Below are 27,055 nucleotides of genomic sequence, written 5' to 3'. Positions count from 1 at the left end.
TTGATATTTAGCAAAACTAGCGCGGAACATTCTCCAAACAAAGCTCGAATGTCTGAATTTTGGAGGGATTTAGTAAGGTATTTCGTTCGACTTAAGCAAACCAACCTTGAGAATTTCTGTATGGACTGAGAAGTACATCAATAATTAAAAATGTACTCTTGATCAGAAAAGAAATGGTCTAGGTGCACATACAATCGTACAAAGAGAGCAGATATCTCACATAGTGACGCACAATAACGAACTATGACGTCACCCAAACACTGCGTCTTTTTAAGTAAATATGAATGCTTCCTTTCCCTAACCTTAATGATCATGCGGGGATTCACAAAAGTTTCTGTATTGTAGACATCCGAATTTGGCACATAAATATCAAAAAGATAATTCTATATTTTGCCTTTCTCTTATTAATGCCTTAATAGTGTCTGCTTGGCGTATTCTGATATTCCGAACAAACTGCGTTAGACAACAAAAGAGTAAGACTGTAACATTCCCTGCTGAATACATTACTTGCTTACAAAGTCAGAAGCGGAATAAAATTACAGTTAAATAGAATGCATAACTGCGAAGGATCGGTAGTTGGAGGGGGAGAGAGATAGAATTTATACAATATTTATATTCATTGTTCCTTCAACCTAATAGAAAGTAATAAAATAGAACATGTATATATCAATATGGCCCACTTAATTTTCGGTATTTCGTTGTGCGATCGTACAATCAAAGGACTAGGAATAAACTTGGTATTTAAGTCGTTGAAATAGATATCGATTCTGCGATTGGGAAGCATCTTTTAGAGACGTTCACTGTGCTGATGACCGTTTTAAAATTTGATTATTGTTCTGCCATGCATGTATTATCGATACACTTTTAAAAAGATAAGGATGAAGTTTACAGCATTTATAACGAATACACCAGCAGCAAAAGTTGGGTTATTTACAAAACGCATATACCTTGAGTCTGCTGCGAATTATTTTGTAGCTTTTCAGCCAAACACGGTCATGATTTTCTTAGTCGTGAATAACAATGTTGTTGTTATGTTTATTTTGACTGTAATGATAACAAAAATATGAAAAATTCTCTATCGAACATTGAATGAACTTAAGAGGGACAGCTTTTATAGGAGCGATTGAAAACTTTAAAGCAAAGCTGATTGCGCACAGTCAAGTTATGTTCAAACAAAAGCATCGTTTGTGAAGATAATCAATTTACGTCATTGTTACTCTATGAACACGCTAATAAGATCTGCGTTATGCCACTCAGACTCAGTCTCTATGTGAAACTTTTACAGAGTAAGAGTTGAATCTCAGTAAACTTTTCAGAATAAACTACATTTGTTACCTATTTGCTGTAACTTGATGCAAACTTATTAGAGAGAGTTATATAACTAAATTCACTAAACTACTGTTTGTTCGGTTTCTTCTCTTTATAACTTGCTTCTTTCTCTTTGCTGTCAGGGAGCTCTTTAGTCCTTGCTAAAGGTGGGATTCCTAGGTCTACTATACATACAGAGACATGAAATAGCTGCGCACATTTGCCTACGGGATCTCGTCCACACATTGGATAACATTGCTCATCAGATGTACATCTTTGTATGATTGGTATGACGCATTTGCTTGCCGCCTGTAATATTAAAGAAAGTTCGTGTCGTATGGCGTTTCGTCTAACAAGCAATTCACCATATTTTGTTTTCTAATGTGTCCATAATCTTGAAGTATTCATTTGTGGTGTCTCTTAATCTTTTAATCTTCCTTCATTTTGTATTGTGTTTTTTGGCCTTTTCCTTTTACATATAATATCTGTTTTTATAGTTATACATGTTCTCTATTCATCGAGGCATTTACGTCATAATCGTCATACTTATAGTATGTGCACGCTATGTTTTATAGCTGTAGACTTTTCATACTTACCCAGTTTGAAGTTACTAAAACAAGAAAGATAAGAACAACTCGACAAACTGAAGTGGATTCCATATTCACAATGATTTAACTATGTCGTATTCTGCTTAGGAGCTCGTGTGACTTTGACCGCTCGTATCTGTGTTGTAAAATGGCCTCGATGCCTCTCTTATTATCTTGCATATACAGCGGATAATTAAACATCTGAATGGCAATCAGTTTTTTCAACTTTCTTGCAAAGAAAGGAAACGTGTACTTCAAACTTGTCCAAGGTCTTTTAGAAGGAAGGTATTTACAGCCGGATCTTTCTGTTGGTCCGCACTCTCGCAAAAAAAAAACACGAACGCATATTTTTTAACCAAGAAGATAACATGGCAAAGAATTTCACATAGTTTCGCTTCAGACGATAAGATGCGCCAAGTGCCAACATTTGTCTGCTAGTCGTTTATCCAGGAATGGATTTTCCCATAACGTTGATTGGGTTTCTATGCATTATTCTCACAATCTTATTCAATATATCTCAGTGTGTATTTCACTGTGTATTGAAATAAGTTCACGCTTAGTTCGACCATAGATAAATTTGTCTCTAAACATTTGAGGTATGCAGTGGGAAATGTAATGAAAAAAGAAGGCATTTGCTCCTTGATTTCGCTAAAATTTGTAGAAAGCCCGACCGCGGGTACGCTTTAGGTTTTGACCTTCATTGAAGAATGCTCGCGCTCAACTACTCACTAAATACATTAACAAAAGTCGTGTTTATATTGTATTTGCTCGTATAATTAAGTAAGTTTTGCAACAAGAACTTCTCAAATTATCATAGTGTGTTTTCCACAACGTTGTCATGTCGTTCATTTTCGAGGGAAAGTTCCTGAAAGTTGTTAGCGACGCAGTTGGAAAACGAAAAAAACAATAACTCATCTTCTCAACCGTACACAAACATTGCGCGTTGTGATAGCTATTATCACCATGCAGGAAGCTTTTTTCACTATGCGTGGGGCTAAACTAGTTGTACATACTAAAATTCATAAAATATATTCATTGAAGTTAGAAGGATTTCTGCTTGTGTAGAGAAAGGCTAAAAAATTGTCATTTAAAACTTTGCATTAATAAATTAATTTCATATTTCTTGTACGTAGATTCATAGAATCTCCGTACTTGTCCTCTGAAAGTCATGCAATTTCACAAATCTCTTCTATTTTCTTGATGTATCTTGATGTCTTATAGTAGGAATATAATTGCCCAACATAACATTTTAAATATGGTCATAGATAAACAATTTTATTAATAATAACGTTTCGTCTTTAGCTTAAGACATCTTCAGATTAGATTACATACATGTAGAAAGTTAGAAAACTTATATACCAGTTTCCCTTCACAACTTGTCCGACGTTTCCTCAATAGTCTTTTCGAGCCTAAACCTCCTACGCACACCGTACCAAAGAATCTCATGTATTTTGTTCTTTCCTTCACCGGCTCTTACTCCCTTCAGATTCGCACCCAAATTACTCTCCTCAATATTCGCTTTGTCTTTCGTTCTTCTACACGTCTTTCATCCTTCTTTCCTTTGAAAGATCGAGTCCCCAAACTTCTGAAATCTGGTGTTGTATATCTATTTAAGTGTCGACACTGCTCTACGTCGTACGTGGGTCAAACCACACGCCATTTACACACAAGAGTATCAGAACATTTGGGTATCTCTCCTTTGACAGGAAAACCTTCAACCAGTCCAATTAGCTCCAGTGTGCTCACCCATCTCAAAACCACTAACCGCTCCGCCGACTTTGACGACTTCGAAATTCTAACTCATCCTCTCCTAATGCATACGAACTATCCATCAACGAAAGCCTCCTCATCTCCAAGCTTAAACCATTTCTTAACGTCCACTAAATCTTATTTAGTTCCATTCAAACCACTCTATCCCTTGACACAAAAAATCTCACAACACTGTCATCTCTACATGTTTGTAAATGTAGATCGTCCAGGTTGGTATAGTCCTGAGAAGGACTTTTTTTGTTGTTGTAGACTGACCTTTCGACAACCTTAGCGGTAGTCATCTTCAGAGGAATATATTCTTTAGAAATTCAAAACCAATAGTGCTTTTCTGAAGGTACTTTGAATTTAAAATTAAGCAGCTTTAATTTATTTTTCTCGCTGCTGCTCGCTGTGACTACCCCTCGATGCACTACTGAGGATGTCTTAAGCTAAAGACGAAACGTTATTATCAATAAAATTGTTTATCTATGACCATATTTTAAGTGTCATGTTGGGCAATTATATTCAGACTTAGAATTTGCTTTCTACCTGGCAAATCTAAAGTCACTATCTAGGTGTCTGTATTGATGTACCTAGTGTGCATTGAGCCAAATGATCATTTGAATTATAAAGCATTTTATTTTCTTGTAATGTATGTTTTCTAATATTTCATTGTAACAGTCACTATCAAAGTCAGTGAATTACCGTCAAATACGGCAAAAATTGATACACAATTTTAAAACTGGATAGATGCAAATGCAAGAAATCGTTGTAGATTATTAATGATTTCATCTAGTTAAACGTTTTAGAATAAACCTATTCTAAAAAAAGGAACGGCCAATAATTTAGAACCCAATCCTCTAGATGTCTAACTACCGTGACAAAGTGAGGCAAAGACGCCATCTTGAAAGGTGGCAAAAAGCAAAACTCGAAATAAAAAAATAAGTTAGAACAAAGCTTAAAAAACCCATCATATTAAACATTTTAAAAATTAAATCTAAACTATGAACTTTGCAACTCTATATCAACTCAGCAAAAGCAGATATTAATCGTAAATATCCTCAGTTTTGCCACCTTTCAAGATGGCGGCTTGCCTCATTCATTATTATACAATTTCGGCGGAGTCAGATATCTAGTAGATTGGGTTCTAGGTCATTGGGTGCGGCTAACTTACCCACTTACCGATATAAAAATAGGTACGAACGGGCCTATTTAAAGAATAGGGAATTTCGGATTTTCAGTTGTCAGTCATAGAAACTTATTGACTTGCCCTTCCGGGAAAATTTTAATTCCCAAAGCCTTGGAAATGCAAATTGCAGCATTTTAAAGCAGTGTCAATCGGATTTTGTGAGCGTAGTTAAAATGTTACAACATCACACTTTTATATAAGTTTTTTGTGACTGGAAGTCTCAATTTGGTGGTTCCATTGCAAAGACCCTTGGAAAAGATCTACTTTTTTCACTTAAATTGTGTTAGCTTTCTTAAGATATTCGATTTTATTTACATCGTGATGTCATGGTGATGTTATTTGTGTGATGATTATAAATCTCAAGTAAGAAGTAAGAAAACCCAATTCCATCACAGAATATATGAAGTCATGTATTTAACTGAATTTTGCAATATAATCAGAAAAGTTTGTCGTGAACACTTTAACATTCTAAAAAATCTTTAAAAAATAGTAATTACCATGGTGAATGACCAAAATAACCTAAGGGTTCTGAAAAAAGTAGTGTTTTAAAAACTAAAACTATAAAAGGCACGATCCATAGACAAATTTTCTGTTTTACTTTTAACATTCTTCAGAAAAATTATAAATTGACCGATACGTTCTTCCCCAATACAAAGCTAGTAAATATCACGAAAATATAATTAGGCCATTGTTACATAATTTATTACTGATACAATTCTATATCTGAGAATGAAGGTTAAGCCATTTGTAGTAAAGATAATGGCAGCAAAAGTTAGGTCATTTACGAGACGTTAACGTTGAGAAATCTTTTTAGCTTTTCAGTTTTAACACATATGTGATTTCCTTGGCCAATTATTGCTATAATTATCCTGACAAATTTATTAATAATTGTGAAGGCAATATGAAACAACTATATATGCGCGCGCTATGTGAACTGAGAGTCAGAGCTAGGTAACAACTTTTTTACTAGCGATGGAAAACTGAATGTAAATTTGGTTGTAGATATTGTGTACACAGTCAAGATATATTCAGGTAAAAGTATGGTTGATGAAGATAAGTCCATGTACGTTATTGCTGCGATACGAAAACGCAAACTATAGATGCAGATTGCCATGCCGCCTCTGTGCGAAACTTTTACAGAATGAGGATGGGTGAATTAACTCAAAGTTTCTGAGGTGTATCCTCTTGGGTTTACGAAAGCAAAAATAATTGAAGCTCTACGTGCGCTTTTCGGAATACATTTATTTTATTATCACCTGTTTACTGTATTTTGATGTGTAATAATTTGAAACAGATGTACTAAATAACCAATGTACTTTTTGTGGTGGTTAATAATCTTTACTGCTGTTACAAATGTTTATCATCTTGTCGCTGACAATCTCTTTACTTGTTTAAAGGTCCACCTCCCTGGTCAACGAAACATTTGTATGCTGCACATATGCCTATGGCGTTGTTTACACACATTGGATCACAGTCTTCATGATCCATACATGATTCGCCTTGATCAATACATGTTCCTGTCGCCTGGAATGTTAAAGAATTTTCTTTCATTAAATATTAACATGCGTTGTGTCAGTCGAAATATTAACTTCGTCGGTTCTTTGGTATTCGTCTTCTTAAGGTATCAGTGTTAGTTATCTGTAATGTGTTCATATTCTATATTTCTTACGGTATTTCATTCTAAAGATGTTCGTTTTCTCTTCCAACAATATTTGTGTGTTCTCTGCCTAATTCCTACAATGTAATCAATTCGTCTTTTTATCATCAAGCCATTCATGTTCCCTTTTTTTTAACAGGTTTTCTCTCTGTCTTTTTTGTGTTCGTGTTCTTTTCTTTAACATATTCTGTGCTTTTTATGGTTATAAATGTTCTAGCTGTATTTACCGATGTTTTATTGTTGTCATTATACTTAATATGTTCACAGTACTGTTTTTAGCTGTAGAATGTAGATTCCTCATACTTACCCAATTCGACGTGACTAAAACAAGGAAAATAAGAACAATTCGCCTAAGTGAAGTGGATTCCATGAGTTCACATAGATTAGCTATGTCGTATTCTGCTTTAGATTTTAAGTAACTTTGACCTGTTCTGTGTGATATGCAATGGCCTCAAAACTTTCCTTTTTATCACACATAGAGCGGAAATCTAGGCTTTTGAAAGCCAATCAACTTAGAAGTGCAGACAATTAGAATTAATTCATGCATTTTTCTCACAAAGAAAGGAAACGTGTACTTAAAAATTGTTCAAGGTCTTTGAAAAAGATGTTATTTATAGTCGGATCTTTCTGTTGGTCTACATGCACTCTTGCAAACATGCATATTTGTGATTAAAAAGATAACATGGCAAACATTTTTTTCAGTTTACTAAATCAGACAACTTTTATCCAAAACAGGATTTTCCCATAATGCTATTTGGGCTTCATCTTTTTGAAAAGTATTTTACGTAATGTTTCTGAGTGTGTTTTAAGATGTTCATTTGTAAACGGTGTTTGTCATTCCGACGGTCGTGTTCATGGGAAATAGAATGAAGAAGGCATTCGCCCCCTTGTTCTTGTGACTATGTGTATGAATTTCGGCGGATTAGATGGCACACTTGACGTTTTTACATCGTCGGGTACTTAAAATTAAGAACTACAAAAATGCACGGGAATTTCGTTTTAGTTTTGTTTTGGTATAATTAAGTACGTTTACAGCAAGAACACCTTACATTTATCAAAAGGTTTTTCATATTAAGTTATTTTCGTTGTTTCTATGGTGAAACTTGGATGTCGTTGTTTCTATGGTGAAACTGAATGTCGTTGGCGATGCACTCGAGAAGAGCTCGTCTCTTGTCAACAACAAATATTGCGTTACAATACTATTAACACGAGGTTGTCACTTATTTTTAGCTTCAACTTATAGCTATACTGTATATAACATTGTCGTTAACTGTATTGTGCTCATTGGAAGTATTCTGTCATAAAAACTATACATTCTTTGTACACTAATTTCTATATTGTTATCATTGGAGCTAATGGTGTTTATTCACCAAATTCTTGTGTAAATTTACATCAAATAACCCTTAAGTTTGAACAAAGTACATCTGAAAAGATAGCATATAACACTTTCCGAGGTGTAATTCGTCTGTTTTACACAAAAGTTGTATAACTTTCCCCGATTGAAACTTAAAAAAAACTTGACGCTCTAAAAAATTTCACACGAATATTATGAATCGACTATCTGTCGGCAAGTTCAACGAAAAAATGTTCTGTTTTCTGCTTCATATATTGGTATGCTATGATATTGTCGTTTTCATATTTATGAAATCTTTATAACAAATGGCCTCGATAGCTATTGACGCTTTAAGTTTATCGCAAAAGAGATCTTTAGAGACTATATATCGCTATATCGTTCCAGGTGCAATTATTTATAGCAAAAAGTATTTGCAGTGACCTTTGATTGACCTTTCGCTTGTTTGAAATACTTATTTGGCGAATTGTCAAACGAAAACTCATGCCGTGAATTCTTGATGTTTTCATTTAGCTCATATTTTTTTCTTATTATACGCGTGAATTGGTTATTTTGTGGCCGTGAATTTGTTTCCAAAACTTGTTGTATTCACGTGTCTCACAAACAATATCATGTTTATTTCAGATAAAGAAAACGTTCGACGAATTATATCACGAAAGTTTTTCTCCCGGAGAATCTTTTCGAAATGATTTTCAAGTCATGAGGTTCCTCGTTGAAATTGCAGTTACAATAAACTCAGTGTCAAATGGAAAAGAAGGTAAATTATATCTCCTTTTTTCTTTAAATGACCGGGGACTTCGTTTTTAAAAGATAAGATATATGCTTATGCTAACGTCTAAGTCATCCATTTTTGCCATATCATAAATTCAGAAAGATCAGCACGCTTTGTATAAAAGATGCTCCTCATCATGATGTGGAAAATGAGAGGGTGTGTAGTGCCTTGACGTCATTGCACATGAGAGGCGATCATTGGTTAGTTTAGTAAGAGTTAAGCCGCTCTACATTAAATGCTAAGTGGTCCATTGCGTTGATTCCCCGCACTGATAATGTAAGATGGTTGTGTTCATTGAAATCTTGTGTAAAGTAAATGGTTTGAACCCGGGAGTATCGTTACATGTTTGTAAATGTTGTTACTACAACAACAACAACAGCAACAACAACAACAAAAACAGTCAACAACAACAAAAACAGTCCTTCTCAGGACTATACCAACCTTGGCGATCTACATTTACAAACAGATATGTTGTGTGTTAACCATGCTATGTCACAAGAATTAAGGACACTAGGATACATGAACTCCCTGATATCACTCGGATATAAATGAACTCTATAATCACTTCAACATACATGAACTCTATTTTCACTTCAACATACATGAACTCTATAATCACTTTAACATACATGAACTCTATAATCACTTCAACATACATGAACTCTATAATCCCTTCAACATACATTAACTCTATAATTACTTTAACATGCATGAACTCTACAATCACTTCAACATACATGAACTCTATAATCACTTCAACATACATGAACTCTATAATCCCTTCACCATACATGAACTCTATAATTACTTTAACATGCATGAACTCTATAATCCCTTCAACATATATGAACTCTATAATCCCTTCAACATACATGAACTCTATAATTACTTTAACATGCATGAACTCTATAATCCCTTCAACATATATGAACTCTATAATCCCTTCAACATACATGAACTCTATAATTACTTTAACATGCATGAACTCTAATGGACTCCGTCGATTTCGACGTATGAGGGTTCCACAAAGTGGAACATCCTGGTTACTGAAATTATAGTGAATGCAGCTGAACAGACTACAATCACTCGTACCTTTCACGCAACTACAACGCTGATATCAGCGTGACACAGTGTGACAAGGCTGCAACATTGCAGATGCAGATACAGTCCATCCGAGGACATAGTTTCCTCTACCAAATTTCCCTCACATGGCTTTGGTCAACCCGGGCTAGGTTTACAGACACATTGCCAGATGTGCCACGAGCCGGGATTGAACCCGCGCCGTCTGGCTTACAGCTCACGCAATTAGCCATTCAGCCACCCGCCCCGTAAGCATGAACTCTACAATTACTTTAACATGCATGAACTCTATAATTACTTTAACATGCATGAACTCTACAATCACTTCAACATACATGAACTCTAGATAAAAGGTCTTTGACTTATATCTACCATCAGTTCAACATAGCTACTTGAACTCAATGATCACTTCGAAATATACATAAGCTTCATAAGCCCATTGATATGCGCGAGCTCGACATGTAACTATATAAAAACTCTAATATACCTGAGCACTAGCAAAGATCCACGACAAATTATTTTATTTTTTTTAATTTGAGTAAAATACTGTTTTTACACAATTATTTCCATCGTAATGCTTACAAAATATTCCACAATCCAGTGAAAATATCGTTCGACTAAATCAAAACCCAGACATTACACAAGTTTGATTTCGCGTGTTTAAAGTAGGTTTTTGCTCACTGATTGATTTCTTTTTAAATCCTGAAAAATAAGTGTGTAAATAAGAAAACAACGGTTCCAGCTGCAGTTGATAGACTGACACTTCCACTTGTGCTCTCTGCATCAAGACCAAGTGCGAACTCAGGTCCCGGTGCTGTTTTTGTGCCGTCTTTTGGAAGATTGGCGCACATGTTTTTTTTAACGGCTTCTGGATACAACTGCTCCGAAAGACAACCGACTGCCTTCAAGCAATAGCTGTTGGAAACTCTAATTAATGCGTATCGCTTGTCCGTAGAGCAAACTTCCGTCACTCTGATACAAGTCATTCGTACTATTTTTCTTGCGCACTCAGAAGGCTGTGGGTAATATTTAAAAAAAAGAACACTTGCCTATGTTGGAAAAATGTTGGCTTCACATGACTGCATAGACTGTACAAAAATATGTTCTATGTATAAAATATTGAATGAATGGATGACAGCTCTAAGGGAGGGCTCTGATATTATTTACCAAAAACTAGAAAAGTATCAAAAAACGAGTTCCTTCTTAACACCCGTGCACTGCCATAATTCAATGCTATTGTGAATGCAATTCCTTAATTCGCTATTGTTGTCGTTACAGGGAAAGGACAAAAAAGTTTGAAATTAAAAAAATAAGAATATGTTTATTGTACCTGGTTTTGAGAAAGCGTGCTTATACTAACGAGTTGGTCCTTACCATCCAAATTTATTGTTGAGTTTACAATCAGGAAGTTTGGAACAGGACACAATTTATTACCTCCCATATACAACGTTGAGTTTACGCACTTTTCATCCGATCGAAGCTCTCTTATGACGTACCAGGGGCTGCTTGCGGCGCCCAAACACAACAGGGCGCAAAAAGCACCAACAGAAACAAGTCGAGCGAACATTTTTGTCTTGTCTTCTTTGTGTTGTTTCTCAAGCGTGCGGTAATTACGACTTTCGTCTTTGCTTTAATGACGTTTTTAATTGATTGAGAATAGAAAATGGACAAAACTGAAATTAATTAGCACGGCTGAGAAGAGCATGCTGAAGCTATTGGAATTGCAACGTTTTGTAGCTGAACATCGGAAAATTTTGTAATTATTCGTTTGCGGTTTTTTACAAATCTAACACGTTTGTAGTGGTGGTGTTTTAACAAATATAATGCTCATTTCCGTTCGGTTTAGCTAATTTTCAATAACTTTCCCGTAATATCTAGCTTTATTTACCTTTTCTTTATGAACACCTTAATGATTCGCATTCATCAGCCATCACCTCATAGAAATGTAGAGCTCGTAGACCAATTGTTTACTATGACCTAAAACAACTTATAAAATAAACAGAATGAAACACGTGCGCTGATTGGTCTAGAGCTGAGTTTGCTTTAGCCAGTGCAAAACACATCTGAGCTTAACCAATCAAATCAATCTAAACAATCAATCAGTCAAAGAGAATTTGCAAATCAATCATGAATACATTTTAGAGGAAAAATTAAAATGTTTGTCTTTTTCGCATTATTGTTATTTTATAAAATAAATAAAAGATGTTTTTCGTGTTTGCACTGGCTTATGCAAACCTTGGAGACGTTTGTGAGAACTCTCGAGCATGTGTAACCCTCGACCTTCGGTCTCGGGCTTGCTCTGATCTGCTCTCGAGTTCTCCCAAAGGTCTCCTCGGTTTGCATAAGCCTGTGCAAAAAAACATCTTTTATTTCTTAAATGCGTTTTCGATGATAGAAGTTGCCTTTTTTGATACACATACTTTGCTGGCCGAGCACATCAAGGTAAATAAACGGAGTTAGCAATGACACAACTCTCTTTTCAGACAGTCAGATGGGGAAGCCGGCCCGATATTGTACTTGCCCTGTGCCAATTTTTTGTGTTCAATGACGGTAAAACAATTTAATCTGCATGTTTTAAAGTTCTGAAACTTTCTGATTGCTTGGTGTAAGCTTCGCCATATTTTCTTTCAGTTGTGCCAACCCCTAAAACGACTGCATTTGTCATACAAAAAATCGTTGGAGAAAAAGAAGAGCTTTTATTGATGAGAAGAAGTAACGACACTTTCTTAATTATCATCGAACTTAGCGAGAAAATTCGTGAAAAATCTAAGAACACTTGCCCCAGACCTCGAAGTATAGAATCAGAGCAATACTGGGATCAGCGTCGATAACAAGCAGTTGAAAGGTTTGTGTGTGTGTGTGTGTGTTTTTAAATAACTTTATGCTGCTTTCCTTAATGTTGGGTTTTCAGCCAAGTCCTAAAAAATTTAGAACCTGAGATTGATTTCAGCCATTGATTTCAGCTAACATAGCTTTGCTGCTATGTAGCCTGCGTATAGGGTTGTTTTGTATGAAAATTTTACAAAAGCTTTGCTCAAAAGCCATGATTTTTCACTCTGTGTTTCGCTTTCCATTGAAGGTTGACTGGGGGGGTGAGCTTGACTCCCCACTATATTTGATGTATATCTGTAGAAGTGTCTCCCCCCCCAACACGATTGACATGATGACGTCATATACACTCTATGTATCATAACATGGACGATGAAAAAAAGCCGAAGGGGGTCGTTATGTTCCCCTTGATTGTGTTATCAACGAATTGCCTGCTCGTGTCGTAGAGAAACATCTCAATGATTGATGATCGATAAGATAATTTGTATCATAAGCTTGAATGATCTCTTACTTAGGACGAATACCGAGACACTCAAGCATTTGGGCATAAATGTACTCCCCCAATGTATTCCCCAAAAACCACGTTTTCATACGGGTCCATTTTATACCTTTTACATGTAATTATCATGCTTAAAATGTTATCCCTCTCGATCCTACATGTTCATTTACCCTAACTTTCGAGGCCTGTATTCATCTGCTGTTATTCAATGCAGTGAAGCGTGCATGTTTCAGTTTATGGCTGTGTATTTTAATATCAGAAGATTCCTTACTTCGTACTATTGTATTGTGTGCTGTTACTTGAGTCGCACATTGCACGGGACTTTCAAAATGTTTCATGTACCGTCACTTTGTGAGATTATAAAATTATGAGGCTTTTTACCAATATCTCTTGTCGTTTTTGCCTTAACTTTTGTGCAAGGAGCAGAGTTTAATTTGTACAGGAAACTACGGTTCATATAACCCCTGACACTTTTATAAATGATACAAGTCATTTTCCTTAAAACAATCTTCGCCTGGGCACTTTCAGTAAAAAAAAGAATGAATGAATCGTGTATTTAAATTTCCGAGTTTTCTTGCCGAAAGTTGCTGTGAACCTTGTCGAACTCAACCATATTTGCCACCTGTTTGATTTTCTGGTACGTAGAAAAAGATTGCCTTTCATTTCCAGGCATTTCTCGTTCGAAATACTATTTGAAAATATGAGAGATGAATGAAGGAGTTTTTTCATGTTTGAATAAAGTGCCGAACTTTCACTATCATGCGATGAATGTTTGAATCTTAAATTCAAGAGTTGAGTTGTTTTGCTTTTGTAGTTCACTGACGTTCATATCAAATGTATGCTGTACTTGATGATGGCTTCGCAACTGATAAAATGGTATGTTTGTAAGGAATCTTTGTATTGCGTGCACCTTAAATTGCTTTCTGAACGTGTTATTTTATTTTCAGAGAATAATGCTCTTGTGATGAGACTTGAAGCTTTTCTTCTTCTACTGTTCTTTGCATGTTTGTCATGTTTGACAAAAACTTACTTGGCGTTAGTGACGAAACAAAGCGAACGTCATAACATAACTGTAAATATTCCTAACAGCGTACCGACAGCGACAAGGCAAAATGTTCATTATAACCTCGATGTGATTAAACTGAACTCAAAAGGTATGGAAGAAGACTTTCATATCCAACTTAAGACGTACGGAAATAAAATCATTAAATTTGCTGTTGTGGGGCGGCATCAGTGAAAAACGCAGATTTCAGATATTATATTTGGAATGAAGCAATGTCGATTATACGAGTGAATCAAAACCAAGCTTGTTGTTTAGCATGTTTGATAGACGGAAAATTTCAGTAAACAGTCTACAGACTGCTTGTTCTTAAATTGTTTTGCTCGATTTTCTTACGGGTTGATAAACTACCTGTTAATTGGCTGAAAAGGATGTTGGATCATAGGAGCAATCCCTTAAAGAACACTATTTTTCTGTCCGTCCATTATTCTGATACATATAAGCGATGTTTTTTCGTTGTTAAAATTACATAAACAATGTTTTCTGATTTTCAAATTTTCCATTTCATTTCCACAAAACATGCATCGCAAACAAGTTTTCATCAACAGCTCATCTTTGCGAAACACAAGAGCTGTGCAACTCCGTGCGTTTCACCTTTGGCTGCAGTAAAATGCATCAAAATTCCGGCGCACAGCGTCATGAAACACAACAATTACATGATTCGGTCATTTCATTTTCTTTACATTTCTCACTATAGCCGTGTTTCAGTGCTTTGAAATTCATCGTGGTGATTTTCGAAAAATTTCTTTTCTAGCAAATGAGATGATCAACGGTGGATTAACCGAATGGTCAAACTGGTCAGAATGCAGTTCTGCTTGTGGAAGACGAACTCTCCGGTCACGTGAACGCTACTGCTCCAATCCTGTACCGTCAAATGGTGGTGCTGATTGTGAGGGTGAAAGATTTCAGCTTGATATGTGTGAAATGTTACCTTGTTCAAGTGATCTTGCATTGTCTCCCGTAGAACGCCATGGTGAGGAAATACACTTTTGTGTACTTTTTCATCCCTTAACTCCCGTTACAATGACTCAGACAGTTCTTATTTTGAAAAATATGATAGTATGAATATATGCATGAAGCTTAGGTTATGAATGCTCCATGGTAGAGTGCTCAATCGTGCCTACATACATGTTGAAAGTTGAATTATCGACTACTTTGAAAGTTGAATTATCGACTACTGTGACATTTTGACTTGTTAGTTTTCAAGTCAAGAGGGCGTGGAGGGGGTTGCAGCGTGGGAACTTTCGTGTATTCAAAATAAACAGTGGTATTTTGCTTGTTGAAAATACATTATTACCATAAGGGGGCGGGGGAGGTAGGGTACATTGTCCACGTGCAAGACCGTATTAAGAGAGGCCTTGATCCTCCTCGCCCTTCCTATGGTTTTGACACCCTTACCTATAACGGTAGACTATGAGTATACCACAGTATGTTAGATCGGAATTTTGATTTCAAACATCTTCAGTAATCAAGAATTTTCATCCGTGGTCAACCTGGAGCAGATGTACATGTGGCAAAGCGACACAGACTCGCTTTAGACTGTGTTCCAAGCATTCTTTGGCATCTTGTTTTGGTCCCAAACTTCAAAGAAAAAAATGCAGGCCTAGAGGATGTAAAATTTTAGGTATACAATTTCGCTTGTTACTTGAATTACTGTTAGCTTTGTTAGTCGTATTATATATCGTGGTGAGTGTGTATAGAAACTCCCAAAGACAAACGTCTTTTACAATGGAGACTAATAATTCTTTATTTATGATTTTGGGATATTTGTTTGTTTTTTAATCTTTCCAGCTATGGATAAAGCCAGTGTGGTCGACATTGATCCAAAACAAATCTGTGGTTTTGATCCATGCGAGTTGTCCAAATGCCTATTATCACCTCTTGGCTCATGTGTTAGCGATTATAAGTGCCGTCCTGTCTTCTTTGATGTCAACAATAAGCGAGTTGACGGTTGTGTGGGTATGTATGCAAAATTTCTTGTTGTGTTGTTTACTCGCGGTCATAAAGTCATAAACACGTGCACTGGTTTATAGAAAGGACACGTGTTTATGGACTCAACTCAAATAAAAGGTGTGATCTCATGGAAGTGTTTTCAAGCAGGAAATAGTAGCGCTTTCAATATTTGGGGGAGGGGGGACTGTCTAAAATCCTTAGAAAAATTGTGAGAAACATTTCGGCAAATTATCTAAAAAAATTTCAAGTGGCTTTCCCTCTTAAGTGGAGAATTGAGAATGCATGTCACCCCCCCCCCCTCTTTTCTCCCCTCGTTTCTAACGGATCGGTAATGAAAAATAGAAATAATAGAAACCTTCCCTGGGGTCGGAGGAGAGGTTCATAACGATGCATCGCCAGCGTTATAGACGTCCATTTTATATTTTTAAAAGCTTTGCTATATCCTTAAATCCACAGCCTTGCTCTATGAATCTCACGGAGTATAAATTGTTACAACTTAAGGGAGACACGTGTACATAAATCCACTGCGAGTTTCTAAATTGTGCAAGATCAATCCTTGTCGTTTTACAAGATGTTTAATGGATTTCACTGAAGAGCGTTGCGTTGTTGGAACAAGATGTCAGGCGGTGTACTACAGTGCCGAAGGTCGTCCTCAGCATTGTACAGGTGATAACTTTTACTTTTTTTGACATTTCGCCTGATTGTAAAGTAAGAAGGCGAGTCGAGAAAATAATAAGAGATGCTTTCTTACTACCATGAAAGAAAACAAGAAATAAAAAGAAAGAAAAACAGCCACACTTGTTGATGTTTTGCTGCGCAATTAAGATCTAGAAAAATCTTTTTCGCGTGAAAAAAACGAAAGGAAGTATTTTTTCTCCGTCTGTTATTATTTCAACAGCTGTCCTAAAAGTTCCTGCTCGTGATGTTTGTGGATATGATCCTTGTAACACGGAATCTTGTGCGGACAATCCAAATGCCAGGTGTCTAGTGACGTCTAAGTGTCGGCCTGTTTTTGTGAATGCTTTTGACGAGCGTATTCGCAAGTGCGAAGGTAGGAAACACGGCGTCATTAACTGTAGAATGCATATATGTATTAGTTGTTCACCCATATCTGCTGGTACACAAAATAAAATATAAGTATGAAGGGAACTATGTGTAAGTAGAGGTACATTCTAGGATTGAGGAAGGCGAGAAAGGAGGTTAGAGAACAATTAGGAGGAAATGCATATTTCTACGCACATAGGAGTAGAAAAAAAAACCCAACATATAAGAAAAGATAATAATGACAGAGCGAAGTTAACAACGTAAGATCAATGGTAATGATATGAGTAATGTTTATACAAGGAGAAACAATATGGAGTTATAGATGTAAAAACATTGGGGGTAACCATTGAACTAGAATTCATGGAACGCTACCTAAAGCAAGTAATTGAAGCCAAATCTTACACCCAGACACGCGTGTTTAGTGTTTCGAGATTCTCACGCGGAGTGAAAGTTGATTGACTACACACGCGTGTCTGGGAGTGATCTCGCGTGTCTCGTTGTAAAATTTGGCTTCAAAAAATTATTAGGCTTTTCTATTACAGGTTGCGTTCCAAATGTATGCTAGTTCAATGGGGGTAACGTTAACAATGAAAATAACACATTCTCATTTTGTGCTTTTCTTTCTCATACTCTCATTTATCTTCATTCAGAGGATAATGCTTCAAAAAACAATCGCATTTACGATTCCAATGAAGAGGAATTTGAAGCAGAACCCGATGACGACGACGACGATGAGGATGGTGATGGTAATGAAGAAAATGACGAATTGCATGATAAACAGGACATGTTTAATGACGATTATGAGACTTTAGACAAATCAAATGATAATCGTGACAGTTTTATTGATAAATATGCTTCAAGTGATGAGCGATATGGGTCAAGGAATGATCACATCGGTGTAGATGATGCTGATGACGATTCTGCTTTTGAACAATATCGGCCTCATACTAGACAACCTAATTTTGGTGAAAGAAATCGTGAGGAAGGAGTCAGTGATACAGATGATGATAATGATTATGATGATGATAGTATCGATGATAATTATGATAATCTTGTAGCTCATGAAGCAAGCGAATTTGTTGGATCTGAACGAGGTAAGCCCTATCGTTTTTTACACAAGAAAGGAATTGGAAATCATCTTGCATCTCCTGCAAAATGATTTTGTACAAAGTATTTATATACTATGATGTTCAGTTAAAAATGCACATCAAAAAGGCCATTTCTTACATTTGGTGTATCTTCATAAAAGAATCTTAAATATTTTTCCTCAATCCTGTGCGATGATTTTTCCATATGTTACTTCACATATATTTTCATTTCAAGGCATGTATTTTCATTGACTCGACTAGGAAAAGGTTGTATAAGTATTCCGATCGTTTTTTCACAGAGAAAAATTCCACCCGGATTCATACAGCGAACGCACAAATGAAGAAAAACACGTGGATGTTTTCAAATCCGCTTTTCAAAATGCCGAATGTTGGGGACAGCGACAGAAGATCTACGAGGTCCGACCGAAAGAATGTGAGCGGTGTTGATCCGACGACCATCAATCTTCAAGATTTAGTGAGTGGAAAGTTAGACAATTCTAATGGATTGCTTGTTGGAACATTGAAGAAATCGATGAAAATACTTTCGAATAGGAAGCCAACAACGTATTACTATTTTGAAACGAAAGGAAGAAATCCGAAGGAGAATAGACAATTGTAAGTCTAAGTTTTTATAATAGACGTTAAATGTGTTAAATGGTAAATGGTTAACGAGTAAAGCGCTTATACTACCTAAAATATGAAGTTTGAACGTGTGTCGGCAAAAGTGCATCAATAAACTATATGCAGAGAACGTGAATGGTCTTCATACGAACTAAAATAAAATTAAGATGTAATGCCAGTAAGGGTGGTGATCATTAAAGTGCTTTGACTTAACGGTATAGTTATAGATGTGAATTACGATGAACGAGGACGCAGTCCTTACCTAAATACACTTAGCTATAAATTATATAAATATATACTAAACGTAAAATATGATTCGCGACAGTTGAGATTTTTCGATAAAACATGTGTGGTAGTAAAGAAATGAATTTCATTATTGTTTCTCTGTTTTTAGCATGATTATCACATCGCAAAAGTCGAAGAAATCGAATGTTCATTCCAGAGAGGATGTGGGTAGACCTTTGCATCAATACAATCATCGCTTAAATATCCATTAGTTAGTTGACGTGTATATAACATTGGTGTTTTGACTTTAAGAAATCGAATGTTCCTTACAGAGAGGATGTGGGTAGACCTTTGCATCAAAACAATCATCGCTTAAATATCCATTAGTTAGTTGGCGTGTATATAACATTGGTGTTTTGACTTTAAGAAATCGAATGTTCCTTCCAGAGAGGATGTGGATAGACCTTTGCATCAATACAATCCTTTGCATCAATATACAATCATAGTTCGAATATCAATTAGTTAGTTGACCTGTATACAACATAGGTGTTTAGACTTTAAGCAGAGTTCATTTGACTAAAGTATTACATTATTTTTGTCGTGCGGACATGCTACCATAAGCAGCCAGCGATCTAAATGATTTTTTAATTATATACAATGTGACAAGTTTGACCACACCCATTGCATATAGTACAGGTGGCACAACAATATTAAAACAATTACATACTGAACAACTATTGGCAAAAAATACTTCGACATCATTATCATTGCGTCCAAAGAGTTTTATGGTTTTTCTTGTCTCTGCTCTTGTATTGTCGAAATGCCTTGTCCTATTTTCTTCAGTTAACCATGAGATCCGTAAGAATCTGGCTGAGTCTCTTCGCCGTCTTTGGCTTCTGTTTCCATTCCACCATCAACTTTACGTTATACTCAAGCAATACTGTCTCAGGTAAGTAATGGTTTTGGCTTATATCTTTTGCTAAATTTTAGTAACTTGAAGTTGCAGTACGAGAATAAGACGCTCTTATAGCTGCATACTGCACGGACAGTAAAAAAGGGAAATTGATTGACGTTCACATGCAGAGCTATTGTATTTTTGATAGATAAACGACTGAAATCTCCATGGTCAATTTTTTAAATGGTCTTTAGCATAGATGCGTGAACTCAATCGAGTTTGAAATGCATCGCAATTATATGTAGCAGTGAGTAACGAAACTTGAGGGGGACCCTTAGGAGAATATTTGGGGAAACCTTACCTGCCTCATATTTAAAGGCTCGGTGAACTTGAATTAGACTTAAAGTGAAGGTATAAAACTACAAAATAAACATATAGACATTTTTTCCTAGGCTTGATGTAATATATGGTAAACATATTCTGCGATCATCCAATACAATAATGTATACCACTATATTGACAATTTTGTTTCTTGAAGTCATGATTTGTCAGTAGTTCGGAGGCTCTTTAAACATCAGGGGCGCCTATAGGAACTTGTTCTAACTCCGACTTCGATCCTTTATCATATCTTAAAAATACACAGGCACTCGAAAACAACTGCTCACAGGCATAAAAACTGACTTTTAATGAGTCTAGACGTAGGACTTAAAGAGCAAAAAATACAATAGCATATTCTATAACTGGTGGATCATCCTCTTGCTTTAGTTACAGCTTTGCATTGGTAAGGCATGCTTTCTGTCAAGAATTCAACAAATCCAATCTTTGGCGCAGAGGATAATCATCACAATCCAACTTGACTGACAAAGCCATAGCAGTTCTTTTTGAATATATATGTGTGTGTATAAATACTGATTCTTCGACGTTATTCTTCGTATATTTTTATCTTTTCACATTATTTGCAGCTCCACTGAGTTACGAGGAGAGCGAGGCAGCCCGCTATGATCGCCAATACATTCAACGTGAAATTGTTGACAAAAATTACGAGGTTGTTATGGAAAACGATGTTTTTTTACCGACCAAAGGTAAAATCATCTTTTAATAAGTTTACAAATGTATGAGGGTTTTGATGAACATTTATTTCAACAAAGCGCTTTTCTTCACTTTGTTTTTTCTTTCGTTTATTTCTTTTCCATAAAAGAAACTGCAGCTTCAACCAACATAAACTTCAATATTGTTAAAAAAAAATTTTTTATGTTAGGCTTGTGCCATATATTTGGTGGCGAACTCACGCTTCATTGAGTTCTGCTGTTTATTTTTGGATCAGTCATGATTTGTGGGCCTACACTTGCAAGATTTACGATAAATTTCACCATAAAACTCTACAAAATTTGTTGACCTACAGCGTTAAGTCTACTGTGCTTAATCTTTCCTAATTTTAAATTTGTATTCGATGGCTTTGCAATGAATAATAGAACGATTCTGCATTGGAAATGGAAAATACTAGCGTTAATCATGGGCTTTTGTCAATTTCTAAGTGCAGGTTTGATGTTTTTTCCTGTTCATTTTCATCGTTTATGCTCTTTGGACAGTTTAATGACTCAATTAAAAATTATAAAGTTTCGTGCTACTGTATGCAGACAGTGCTACTGCCCATTGTTAATTTTTACTTGGAAACATTTCTTCAGTTATAGCTTAGCTGTTTTGCGGGGTAGAAGATGGAAAAAATTGCCCAACTTATGTATTATATTGTATTGTACTAAAACTAAACTTTTTTGAAATCAGTGGGCGTGAAAGTCAAAATTATCTGCGCCTACATGACAATTTATTACTATGGGGCTAAGTCATTCATAAATACCATTCATTGCATTATTGTTGAACTTTATGTAAACGATTTTCCCCCAAAGTGTTAACGAACATCATCAGCACAGACGCTTGCAATCTGTGAAGTGTATGTTACTGTTTTTGTAATTTTACTAAATTGCAATAGTTCATCGCAACACCGACAGTATAAATCCTCGTCAAAACCCAGCCTACCGTCGTACCATAATTCCGGATCAAAGCGCCGTTGACCTCGTTGACAATGTTGCGTTAAAGAGGGGACATAAATTGACTGTGGTGGATAAGAACGATGAAGTCGTGACTGAAGTTGTTGACGGTTAGTGCATAAATAGAGATTTTTGACGTGTATATATATGTGTTAGTAAGTGCAATGGGTTTCCACACCACATTAGTTTTCTATTGATGTTTCGAAATAGGATATTTTATTTTATTTTGTACTAGATGACTTTCCGTCAAGCATTTTCTCGGAAACAACGACATCCATACCACCTACGGATAAACCAAGTGGAATTTCAGACAACTTTGCTTCTTTGCCAGACATGCAAAATCCTGCGAAACTTGGCATTGAGACGATAAGCCCACTTAAAAGTGACATTGCCCTTGCCAAAAACAACAATGTGAATAACTCCACGTATAAAAGTACAGTTTTAAATGGAGAAAACTTTATTACAACGCCGGAGAACTTGACTTATAACTCCTTTTATAAACATGCAATAAACGAAACTTCGTCCAAACCTGTTGGCTATAAGAAGGTGAATCCTATTCAAAATAAATCGTGGTTGAACTTAATTTCGTGGCTAAATGGCTTAGAGTACAATCAATCTGATTTTAACTCTGATGCCGAAGCAGACGAAGCTGTGCCATCTATTGGAGCGAGTAACTCAACAAGGTCTGCTGTAACAAAGAATATGAACCATTCAAAACCATTTCATTCAAGATCATCTGAAATAGAAGTGATTGAATTGACCGATCCTACCTTTTTATACAATGACAGTAGACTCTTTGTCACTGCAATGAATGTCTCGGCGAGAAAAGAAAAAACACACAAAGAAAACGACACCACGAGTCATTCAGTTGCTGTCAAAAATGAAAGTCAAATTTCGATTGGACTTGGAAAGGAAAATATTGAAAACACTGTTCGTGAAAATTCAAATATTAGTGAAGATGATATTTCTCCAAAGGTCTCAAGAAATCTGTCATCAGCGCAAGCGTTATATGATAATTCTATCAATCTTAACTCATCTGCAGTTACTCAAGCTACCCTATGGATTCCTGTACAAAAGTTGAAAAATATAAGACTTGTTAAAGGTCTGAATTTTCATTCAAGTTTTTGCAGAGAGTATAGGAAAAATGGGAAGATTGAAAAACAACTTCCTGTTTACTCCTTTTCCTCGCTAATATAATGATTAACCCCATATTTTCTCTATTTATTCCCCCCTTCTAAAACCCCCACTTGGAATGGAACTCCCCACTCTCTATTTATTCCCCACCATCAGTAAATCAAAAATCACCTGAAAATTGATCTCACGATGAAATCATAACGAAATACCAATGGTACTTTCATTAATATAAGAGTTCGTTTAAAATTAATTGATGTGAAAATCAAAATAGTCACTTTCTTTGTGTTGAAATTTTACACAAATTTTTTTTTTCGTGTTTTTGCAATGTTTTTCTTTTTTAACAACGCACTTATGTACGCACTGGTTTTTGGTATTTTAATGAATAGAAATTGATATTGAGGCACAAAATACATATCTTAACTGAAGATCCACTCGTGTCGGAACCTTTGATGTTCGTGTCCCCCACTTTCCTGGAGCAAATTTTAAAGCAGACACGCCTTCCAGCAAGATACTTCCGCTAGATCGCAATAGGAAATATAGATGTTTTTATAAATATATCGTTTTGCACTACAAAAGCTTGGAGCCTTATCTTCTTCACAAAATGATAACTCTCTGTAAAAATTTCGGCAAACTTTTGCTTTAATCGTAAATTATTAGTAAAATAGAATTCTCGTGCAATACGATTCCATATTGAATTTGCGAAAGTATCTTGCTGGGAAGTCACGCATGCGTAGTGAAAAGATACGCCACGATTTTAGCCGAGTGGGCCTTCAGTTGTATGTCTATTCTGTGATTGAGGTATGTGAAGCAAAAACATAACCCCCCACTCCAGGGGCAAAATAAAGGAAATACTATACTTTATTCAAAGTGTTTTTCTTTTTTTGTAGAGAACGAGTCTTCGTCGTTCCTCACTCGCAAATTTCGACGTTCTTGTGCCCTCCATCAATTGCCTTCAAACAAATCGCAGAAACTTAAATCAGTCTTATCAGCAGCCAAGGAGATTTCGAATGAGTACGAAACCGCGCAAGATCTCATGTCTTGGGAGACCTGGGGACCATGCTCCCGTACATGCGGCAAAGGTGCAGTCAAGTCTCGTTTGCGAAAATGCGCAAGATTGGTTGCGAGGAATTTTAATGTCGCATGTCTGGAGCCCATGACAGAACAAAGTGAATGTCCAGCGGTTTCTTGTACTGTAGGTATGTAAAACGACTTACTTTGGCCAGTTTGGGAAAGACTAAATGAATAACATGTTTGTTAAATGTAGATCATCCAGGTTGGTATAGTCCTGAGAAGGACTGTTTTTGTTTTTGTTGACTGACGTTTCGACAACCTTAGCGATAGTCATCTTCAGAGTCAAAAATTTATTTGGTAAAATGGTTTTTTAGTCGAATATCTGGGCTCTTATTGGTTGAAATGTGAACGCTAGATCGTCCAGCAAAGTAGCTTAAATTTCCCATCCAATTTCTTGTGTTAATCTTAACCATTACATGACTGATAAACTTTATCATTCGTTACAGAGAAGAAAATGGCGGCTGTTCAAAAACTGTCGTCATATTCACCAAGGATGCTGTGTGGTTTTGACCCGTGTCAGAGTGTTGGCTGTATACATAACATTGAAGCGTTTTGCATCGCAGACTTTGAATGTAATCCAACATTTTTCGACAACAATGGACGAGTTTTGAAAAAGTGCGAAGGTAGAAATTTTACGTAAATTTGTTACAAATTTTGGTACTTTCAGAAAATGAGGAGGAAATGACACATATAACGTTAAATTTCATCTCCAAGAGCTTTTCTTTTAACCTTTGTCATATATGGTTCCGTGAAAACCTTTGTTCAGATTCGTCACAGCTGTTCTTGCGTCCCCGGGCTCAGAAGAAATGCTCCTTCGATCCTTGTTTGTTTGCAAAATGTCAACTACACGGGTCCAAGTGTCTGGTAGACACAAAATGTCGTCCGCTGTTTGTAAACAATGCTTGGGAAAGAATTAATTGCAAAGGTAATATACTTTGAGTGAAAAATGGTGTTTTGATGGGGTTTTTAATTGATTGTCAGGTAGATGAGAAACATACATTGAGCGTTCTTATGATATCTTTCTTCATGTTGATTTCTTTTTCAGGAGTTCGTATGATATCCAGTTTCGTGTTGATTTCTTTTTCAGGAGTTCTTATGATATCCAGTTTCATGTTGATTTCTTTTTCAGGAGCTCTTATGCATCCTGTTTCGTAATGATTTCTTTTTCAGGATCCAATGTTCTTCAGATATCGTCAGAAGTTATGTGTGGTTTTAATCCTTGCAAGATTGCTACGTGTTCCATTGATCCTCTTGCAAAATGTTTCACCGATTACCGTTGTAAACCAATCTTTTTTGACGCTATTGGACAAAAAGTTATTGGTTGTACAGGTTTGTTCGTTGCTTCAACACAATTTCGCCATGCCAAAATGTTCAGAGCTGGGTTATGATTTAATTTTTTTATGTTCTGGCATGTTTATGCTTAATATTGTTTGTTGATTATTTGTGCATGAACATTCGCTTCAGTTTCGTTAAATTTCAGAAGACAAGTTCGAAGAGGTTCAACAAACTTCCTTGCCGAAACCTTCAACTTTCTCGACGGAAAATGCTGCAACTGAAATCCAAACTCATGTGCTACATTTTCAACCTAAAAGAAATTTAAAGAAGTATAAGAAAGAACAGATGTACGAAAAACCCATTGAACCTAAATTAAAGAAGGTTAGGAATGAGTTAATGAAGATAAGACGGCTTGCAAATATTTTGGCCCTTCAATTTTATAAAAATGGAAGCTCACACAACAATTTCAACAGTAAATATTTTAAGAATCGTCATCGCATATCGTCCAAGGCATCTGTTGGGAGTTATGGGCCATTAAACAGGAATGATTTATTGAAGGAATCTCATTCAGACACGATGTCGAATGGTTTAGATAATTCAAGAATGATGAAAAAAATGGGTAAAAAGCTCAAGTCGATGCCTGGTTTTCACGAGATATCGTATAAAAGAAATAAAACCTTTAGGGATGAAAATACGGATCTAGAAGGAAACACCGATTCTTCTTCGAACGTCGAATATAAAAAGGATGTGTTTGAAAAGAACGGAGGCGTTGATTTGGTAAATTTAAAAAGGTTGAAAAATAACTGGTTCATAGATAAACAAATCGTGAAAATATCGTCCCTTGGTTTTCATAAGGACTATATGAACATATCCAGTAATAGCAACTACACATTTAGCAACAGCAGCAACAACAACAACAACAGCAGCAACAACAACAACAACAACAGCAACAACACATATAACAACAGCAGCAACAACAACGGCAACAACACATTCAGCAACAGCAGCAACAACAACAACAACAAGCAAATTAAACAACAGCAACAACAACAACAGCATCAACAACAACAACAGCAACAACAACAACAGCATGAACAACAACAACGGCAACAACACATTCAGCAACAGCAGCAACAACAACATAAGCATGAACAGCAACAACGGCAACAATAAAAGCCTTCCTGATAACTTTGAAAGTAACGCGAATAGCAATGACAAAATGTCAAATTTTACAATCATCAACAACAACATGTTTAACTTTACAGAACTCGTCGTCAATAAAACGTTTAATTTTACAGAACTGGTCATCAACAACAAGTCGAGTTTTGCGGTCATTACTGTCAACAGCACGATGAATTTTACCGTTTTTGCTATCAACAAAACGTTGAATTTTACCAATCTTGCTGTGAACTCCACATCAAGAAAGAGAAACGACAGTTATCACAGAGTTGTTAACCATATTGCTGACATCAAACAAAATGAGACCAATAATATTTCGACTTCTACGATGGATAGAAATAAACATCTTGTTGACGAGAAGACTATTTCAGTTTTTGCTCTAATGAAGAAAAAGCTCACGAGTGCCGACATTTTTGTTAATGAAACGCGGAACATGTCAACAGA

General features: G+C 36.0%; 2 protein-coding genes and 2 long non-coding RNA genes across 8 annotated transcripts; 2 read left to right on the top strand and 2 right to left on the bottom strand.

Moving 5' to 3' along the window:
- Positions 1-6,055: 6,055 nt before the first annotated feature.
- LOC124434721 lies at positions 6,056-6,919 on the bottom strand. The gene is made up of 2 exons (XR_006944867.1): positions 6,798-6,919; positions 6,056-6,357 (listed from the first exon to the last, which is right to left on the bottom strand). It is a non-coding gene; the product is annotated as an uncharacterized LOC124434721 (long non-coding RNA).
- LOC124434694 (thrombospondin-2-like) lies at positions 6,351-19,632 on the top strand. Of its 2 annotated transcripts, XM_046984586.1 has the most exons (15): positions 6,351-6,454; positions 8,466-8,598; positions 12,181-12,243; positions 12,325-12,538; positions 13,836-13,897; positions 13,969-14,175; positions 14,836-15,054; positions 15,547-15,705; positions 15,873-16,040; positions 16,536-16,700; positions 16,933-17,085; positions 17,729-18,172; positions 18,466-18,781; positions 19,182-19,240; positions 19,356-19,632. In XM_046984586.1, the coding sequence occupies exons 6-15, from the start codon at positions 13,986-13,988 to the stop codon at positions 19,397-19,399; spliced, it is 1,917 nt and encodes a 638-aa protein (XP_046840542.1). In that variant the 5' UTR covers positions 6,351-6,454; positions 8,466-8,598; positions 12,181-12,243; positions 12,325-12,538; positions 13,836-13,897; positions 13,969-13,985; the 3' UTR covers positions 19,400-19,632. The 2 variants fall into 2 exon arrangements, with proteins under 2 accessions (XP_046840542.1, XP_046840541.1); XM_046984585.1 differs by lacking the exon at positions 12,181-12,243 and having other exon boundaries at positions 19,182-19,392.
- On the bottom strand, positions 18,988-19,538 carry LOC124434719. The gene is made up of 2 exons (XR_006944865.1): positions 19,477-19,538; positions 18,988-19,361 (listed from the first exon to the last, which is right to left on the bottom strand). It is a non-coding gene; the product is annotated as an uncharacterized LOC124434719 (long non-coding RNA).
- Positions 19,633-19,763: 131 nt separating the features above from the next.
- On the top strand, positions 19,764-27,036 carry LOC124434688. 4 transcript variants are annotated; one of them, XM_046984577.1, is made up of 11 exons: positions 19,764-19,961; positions 20,870-20,989; positions 21,895-22,062; positions 22,188-23,054; positions 23,974-24,282; positions 24,604-24,780; positions 24,924-25,082; positions 25,328-25,486; positions 25,638-25,813; positions 25,919-26,223; positions 26,731-27,036. In XM_046984577.1, exons 1-11 carry the CDS (start codon positions 19,862-19,864, stop codon positions 26,885-26,887), a joined length of 2,697 nt encoding a protein of 898 aa, XP_046840533.1. In that variant the 5' UTR covers positions 19,764-19,861; the 3' UTR covers positions 26,888-27,036. The 4 variants fall into 4 exon arrangements, with proteins under 4 accessions (XP_046840533.1, XP_046840532.1, XP_046840534.1 ...); XM_046984576.1 differs by having other exon boundaries at positions 25,638-26,223; XM_046984578.1 differs by having other exon boundaries at positions 25,638-26,209; positions 26,731-26,849.
- The last annotated feature ends 19 nt before the right edge of the window (positions 27,037-27,055 follow it).

The sequence above is a fragment of the Xenia sp. Carnegie-2017 genome, unplaced genomic scaffold, assembly GCF_021976095.1.
Source record: "Xenia sp. Carnegie-2017 unplaced genomic scaffold, XeniaSp_v1 HiC_scaffold_14, whole genome shotgun sequence".
Classification (NCBI taxonomy): domain Eukaryota; kingdom Metazoa; phylum Cnidaria; class Anthozoa; order Malacalcyonacea; family Xeniidae; genus Xenia; species Xenia sp. Carnegie-2017.
Note: the sequence above shows the minus strand (reverse complement) of the source record. Positions and strands in the feature narration are given on the sequence as shown.

Excerpts from the sequence above, each read along its gene's own strand:
- LOC124434694 (XM_046984586.1), top strand. The coding sequence starts at position 13,986 with ATGAGACTTGAAGCTTTTCTTCTTCTACTGTTCTTTGCATGTTTGTCA. Across the intron at positions 16,701-16,932 it reads TCGTCCTCAGCATTGTACAG|CTGTCCTAAAAGTTCCTGCT; the intron begins GTGATAACTTTT and ends TTATTTCAACAG. Across the intron at positions 19,241-19,355 it reads TCATTCCAGAGAGGATGTGG|GTAGACCTTTGCATCAAAAC; the intron begins GTAGACCTTTGC and ends GAGAGGATGTGG.
- LOC124434688 (XM_046984576.1), top strand. The coding sequence starts at position 19,862 with ATGAGATCCGTAAGAATCTGGCTGAGTCTCTTCGCCGTCTTTGGCTTC. Across the intron at positions 22,063-22,187 it reads CGTGACTGAAGTTGTTGACG|ATGACTTTCCGTCAAGCATT; the intron begins GTTAGTGCATAA and ends ATTTTGTACTAG. Across the intron at positions 25,487-25,637 it reads AAAAGTTATTGGTTGTACAG|AAGACAAGTTCGAAGAGGTT; the intron begins GTTTGTTCGTTG and ends GTTAAATTTCAG.